This window comes from Catharus ustulatus, chromosome 13, assembly GCF_009819885.2.
Source record: "Catharus ustulatus isolate bCatUst1 chromosome 13, bCatUst1.pri.v2, whole genome shotgun sequence".
NCBI lineage: Eukaryota > Metazoa > Chordata > Aves > Passeriformes > Turdidae > Catharus > Catharus ustulatus.
In genome coordinates, this window is record NC_046233.1 from 14,380,485 (window position 1) to 14,386,422 (window position 5,938).

The 5,938-nt window shown below is 46.6% G+C and overlaps 1 protein-coding gene across 3 annotated transcripts; it reads left to right on the forward strand.

Annotated features, from left to right (window-relative positions):
• The first annotated feature begins 685 nt into the window (after positions 1-685).
• SELENOK (selenoprotein K) lies at positions 686-4,288 on the forward strand. 3 transcript variants are annotated; one of them, XM_033071467.1, is made up of 5 exons: positions 686-780; positions 1,357-1,447; positions 2,172-2,252; positions 2,837-2,929; positions 4,011-4,288. In XM_033071467.1, the coding sequence occupies exons 1-4, from the start codon at positions 762-764 to the stop codon at positions 2,922-2,924; spliced, it is 279 nt and encodes a 92-aa protein (XP_032927358.1). In that variant the 5' UTR covers positions 686-761; the 3' UTR covers positions 2,925-2,929; positions 4,011-4,288. The 3 variants fall into 3 exon arrangements, with proteins under 3 accessions (XP_032927358.1, XP_032927356.1, XP_032927357.1); XM_033071465.1 differs by lacking the exon at positions 686-780 and adding an exon at positions 802-872; XM_033071466.1 differs by lacking the exons at positions 686-780; positions 4,011-4,288 and adding an exon at positions 802-872 and having other exon boundaries at positions 2,837-2,933.
• The last annotated feature ends 1,650 nt before the right edge of the window (positions 4,289-5,938 follow it).

The following is a 5,938-nucleotide window of genomic DNA, read 5'->3' on the forward strand; positions in this document are numbered from 1 at the left end:
CCGCCCGCTGAGCGCCGCCCGCCTGGGGCCGGCCCCGCGCGGTACCGGGCCCTGAGGGGATCCCTCAGAACACGGCACTGACGGAACCTCCCACAACAGCGGCGGCTCAGGGGGACCCCGCGTTACACAGCGGGATTCCCCGTTAGTCACAGGGGCCCCCCGTTTACAAGCGCTCCGGAGCGGGCCCTCCTTAATGCCGGTGGCTGAGGGAACCGGAGCCCAGCACAGTCACCGCCCATCGCCGTCACCGCCCATCGCCGTCACCGCCCAGCCCCATCACCGCCCATCGCCGTCACCGCCCAGCCCCGTCAGTCACCGCCCAGCCCCGTCAGTCACCGCCAGTCCCGTCAGTCACCGCCCAGCCCCGTCAGTCACCGCCCAGCCCCGTCAGTCACCGCCCAGCCCCGTCAGTCACCGCCCAGCCCCGTCAGTCACCGCCAGCCCCGTCAGTCACCGCCCATCGCCGTCAGTCACTGCCCAGCGCCGTCAGTCACTGCCCAGCGCCGTCACCGCCCATCGCCGTCAGTCACCGCCCATCCCCGTCTGTCACCGCCCAGCCCCATCACCGCCCAGCCCCGTCAGTCACCGCCCAGCCCCGTCAGTCACCGCCCATCGCCGTCAGTCACTGCCCAGCGCCGTCAGTCACTGCCCAGCGCCGTCAGTCACCGCCCAGCCCCGTCAGTCACCGCCCAGCGCCGTCACCGCCCCGCTGCCCATGCGCGCGGCGGGCGCAGGCGCAGGGCCAGGGGGCCGGGGCAGCCATGGTGTACATCTCGAACGGTGAGGGGCTGGGGGGCCGGGGCAGCCATGGTGTACATCTCGAACGGTGAGGGGCTGGGGGGCCGGGGCAGCCATGGTGTACATCTCGAACGGTGAGGGGCCGGGGGCTGGGCAGCCGTGGTGTACATGTCGAACGGTGAGGGGCCGGGGGCTGGCACCGAGCGGCGGGCCCGGGTCCGCCCTGCGCAGAGCTCCCCGCGCCGCCGCTGCCGGGACAGCCGCTGGGGCCGAGCCCGCTGCCGGTGTCGCGTCACCCGCGCTGCCCTGTGGCCTGGGGCTGAGCCTTGTCTGCTTCTAAATCGGATTACAGGGCTGACTTTACCGCTGACGGGGAAGCAGACGCTGCGCTGGTACTTTCTGTAGCTTTCCTGGACCTAGAGCCCCTGTGGCGGGGCTGACTCTGTTAGTTCAAGTACTTGGGCAGAAACCTGCAGAAAATGAAACTCGCTGCCGTGAAATGCAGTTTCACCATCCCAGCTGCAAACTCTGGACTTAGCAGATCTGCTTTTGTGTAATGTACTGTGCAGTGTCACGCACTGAACGTCACCGGATGTTTTGTATCTGGATGTGTTACAGGACAAGTTTTGGATAACCAGAGTCGGGCTCCCTGGAGTTTGTCATCTATAACAGATTTCTTCTGGTCGATAGCAGATTTTGTGGTTCTGTTGTAAGTAGAAGTTAATTCTTATGGTGAGCTTTATTTTAGATTTGACGTAAGTCAACTAAGTTACACAATGCTATCAGTAACACAACAATAAAAATGTTATATTTATTCTCTAGCACTGGATATGTATAAATGCTTTACTACAACTGTGTGGTTTTGTTTATTAAGCACAGTATACTTAAAAAGTTCATGAAAAGTGACACTTATTGGCAGTTTAAATGAATTTCCTTACATTTCATCTATTTAGTTACTGCAAAAAAGAAAATTTAGACTTTTGTTGAAAAGCATCTACTAGCTGATGAAATAACTAAGCTGTGTGGAGAATTTCTACTGGTGACAATAGACTGACTATGTAAAAGTAATCACACGGCAGTAAACACAAATTTGTGACCACAGATCAAAGTCAGTTTACAAAAAGAAAGTTCGTATGATGTATTCAAGAGTTCTAATTGATTTCAGTTAAAGTTTATACTTTATGTATTTCTTGCTTATTAACAAGAAAACTAGATTTTATAGTTTAAGCTTCACTGTAATTTGGAATTATTTCAGGTTTTAGTTTCATATGTCAGAGACAATTGCCAAGATATAAACAACAGTGATCATGAGAAGATATGCTGTTCATTCCTGAACACTATTTACTGTTTTTCAGGCCATTTCTTATCTTCCAATCAAAAAATTCAAAACTATCTCTAGCTATCATTCACCTAACCTTGTTTTAATTTTTCAGTTTCCAGAGCATTATTCAACCAGATTTGAGAAGAAGAGGCTACACATCTTCCTCCTATTCAGGATACCATGACGGAAGAGGGTATTTTTTTCATATTCACACCAGTTTTTTCCCCTGTCTTGGTGAAGTGACATGAATCTGAGTAGATTACAGTTGTGATTAGCATTGAATTGGGTTGTGCAGGAAGGCTGAAATGGTTATCTGCACTATTGTTGGTAACAATACACAGCTTTGGACAACGGCAGTACAGACTAATGCTCTCTGAAAATATTTTTGAGGCCTGCCTAGGAGACAAGATATATCTTTGTTAAAATTCTTCTTTTCTTAGACATGTTTATACTCATTTGACTTGCATTAATGCAGTAATTTCTTGTATTACATTGTTTACAGATAAAGCAAAACACTGTTATGGGGTATAATTTCTACAAACACTACAGCCTAAATGTTTTGTAAGACTGTGTAAAAGCATCAGTGATCTCACATCACATAGCACTAATGAAACAGGAGAGGATTTTCATGAAAATGAGGTTGGGGTTTTCTTACAGCTTTTCAGGTGAAACTCAACTTCTTCAGAGGTTCAGACTTTCTCACTACTGACATTTAGAGACATGTTCTTGTATTTCTAGTTGAAAAGTTTAATGACAGTAGGATTCCTTTCTTTTTAGGCCTCCAGCACATCCTCGCCGTAGGATGGGCCGAATAAATCACTGGGGTGGAGGCCCCAGTCCACCACCAATGGCTGGAGGTGGATGAGGAAGGTAATTCCAAGTCTGCTGTATCCTGCTTTGAAGGGTTTGGGGTTTTTTTTAATAGCAGTGTTAATTCAGGGTTAAGGTAGAATGGAGCAGTTTGTCCTCCTGCTGCAGAGGTTACCAAAACAGGAAAATAATCAAAATTATTCAGTAATCAAAGAATTAAAGATACTTCCAGTAAAGGGGCGAAAAAGCAAGGGGAAGGGATGTTAAAAAGGATTTTGGTTTAGGAATGGTGGGCTTTCACTTTTAATTTCACAGAAGTTGATAGACAAAGTGTGCAAAGATTTTTGAGCACAGCTAATAAGTTACTTACAGCTTCTCATTTTTTTGGCTGCTAATTTAAAGATCAGATTGTTAGAAAATGAAGCTTTGTTTGCATTTCTAATAGGTATATGACATGTGAGGGGTTTTGGGTAAAGCTGATATTTCTCAACAGAAAAGAAAGAAAAAAATAAAGTTGTTACAAGGCAGTAAAAATGGGGATTTTTCCCCTGTTACAATGATACTGCCATACCAATACTGAATTCCAGTAATGTGTAAAAATCAGAATTACTTAAAAATAGAGGTAAAAGACATTTTAAATTTCTTACAGCTGCCTGATATTTAATTCTGTTTAATAATTAGTTTGGCTACTGGGAGTTACAGCTGACACTGAGTGTATTTACAGTATGGTTTAATTTGCTTTAAGACTTAAGTAAACAATCCTTGTTTTTCATCAGTCACTCCCATTGTTACTATAATAAAAGTTACAAGGAAAAAAAATACCCGTGCAGGGGGTTAATACCTTGTAGGAAGAAGTTCATATACCAGGAAACACATACTCCAGTATTTCAGTTCACTAGAACAAGGATAAGCTTCATCCAAATGGAAGAAAAACCCCAGAACATTGTGGTGTAGACACAAGGCCAGCAAAGGCTGTGGAGATGGCTTTTGGGTGATCATAGCAATGTGTAACCTGCTCAGAAACAAAGTTAACAAGTCTTTAGCATTTCTCATTTAGCTAAATATTCCTTTACATTTTTTACTTAATTTTATCTCACAAAGAAATTCCTCTTTAAATGTATTTTTGTACTTTATCTTTTAGGTAAACGCCTGCTGAAGAGGCAGGCACAAGCATACACATCTGCCAGATGAAAAGAGGAGTTTAGTGGTGGACCAAATGGGGATGTGTATGCCTGACTGGAAACTGCTCTGTGATAGAAGCAGATTAATGAAGTTGTACTGGGAACTCCTTCAAGGATCCAGTGTAACTGAACCACAGTTTCATTAAATATGTGTTTACTGTCTAAAGTCTTTGTATAGTTTCTGAACATTTTACTGTAGTTGCAAAGTAATAAGTAAATTATATTTGGCTTGTCACAAGGCTGATTTTCTCATCATTTTTAGAAACGGGTTCAAGTTTAGAAACTCATCATTTAGAAAAAATCTGAAGTACAATATGCCTTCTGCTATTCAGACGAGAAAAATACATATTTATAGTTGATACAGATGGTCCATCAAGAGTCAAAGCAGCGCTTCCTAAGAGGTTTTGTATTCACTCTTTCAGGACAAACACTCTCTACTTCGCTGAATTTTCATCATACTCATGATACTCTAAAACAAAAATGCAGTTAACAAATTACTTTGTTTTACTTGCTTCACTAGGTCCCATAATGGTTTTATAACAGAAATACTTCTTGAAACAGTTTCATTCTCCACTATAAACTTACTGAAATGTATGAATTTACTGTATTTAAGAATAAAATCAGGTGGTGTTTCTATTACATGAAGAAAAAAAGAGGTCAATTCAAATACTGACAGCTATCCCAGAATAGTTATTTTCTTTCAAATAGTAACTATATTTTATCTAATATACCCCTTTTTAGGATGGGAGCTTCTCACTCATCTATGAGTTCATTTGGGATTTCTGGGTTTTGGAGGTTTTTCTTGCTTGAAGAGGGCTGCATCTATTTGAGAAAAAAAAGCTGACAAGAATCCAGATTATTTTCCACATCATGCCACTGCAGTTTTTTCACTTAAGCCTCCTTAATAACTTCTTGTTAAGGAAATGTTCCTGTCTGACCAACCAGGCCCCACTCTGGCAGTTACCTCCACACCCCATAAGCTGAGATCAAAACTTGCCCTGCTTGACTCCCTATATTACACACCACACTCACAGTCTGACCAGGTTTCCCAAAGCAGAGTCTTAGTCGTCCACATTCTTAAAATAATTTAATCTTGGTGCAATGAGTAAATAATAACAACTGGTGCCCCCGAGGAGGGGCTCCAACCAAAGGAGCCCCTGGGCTTTTACCCCCTCAGTGTAAGCATGGCAGAGTCTGGGGCTCGTGGGCTGCTCCCTCCTCTGGCTGTGCCCCAATTCCAGGGGCTGTGCTGTGCCAGGAGCTGGCAGCTCACGGCCTCTCTCTCACCTGGGCTCCTGCGCCCCGAGCAGCTCCAGCGGCAGCTGCACCCCGGGCTGCCTGCACTGAGCCTATTCCTTAACACTCCTTAGCCGGAAATCAGACAACAATGCCCCTCAATCAACTTCAGCAGCTCCCACTCCTACATACCTAACACAAAGTTCCCGTCTTTTGACTTGGCTGTGTTAACACCAACCTTCAGCCTTTAAAGACCGCATCACCCCCAGCTGCACTCAACATCCTGTCTGCACAGTGAATAAAGGAGCTCGCTGCCCACGAACAGGGAGGCTGGTCTCGGTTAGCCCTTTACAGCTGTGCCACGTACACCAGCACTACTACAGGCAGCCTTTGTGCAGAGCAGTATTTTCAGCTGTTGGACGGCCGTGTCCCACTCCTGCAGCTCCCCCAGCAGCACCAGCCCAGCTGACAGCGTTTGGCTGCCGGGGCTGCTCCCCAGGCTCCCCGAGCCGCTGCTGGGCTCCTGAGCGCCGGGGCAGCAGCCCCGCACTCCGCTCCAAGCGGGGCCACCCCGGGCAGCGCGGAGCCGCCGAGCGCCGCCGGTACCGGCCCGAGGGGCGGTGCCGGGCCAGGGCCCGCCCGCTTCCGCCCC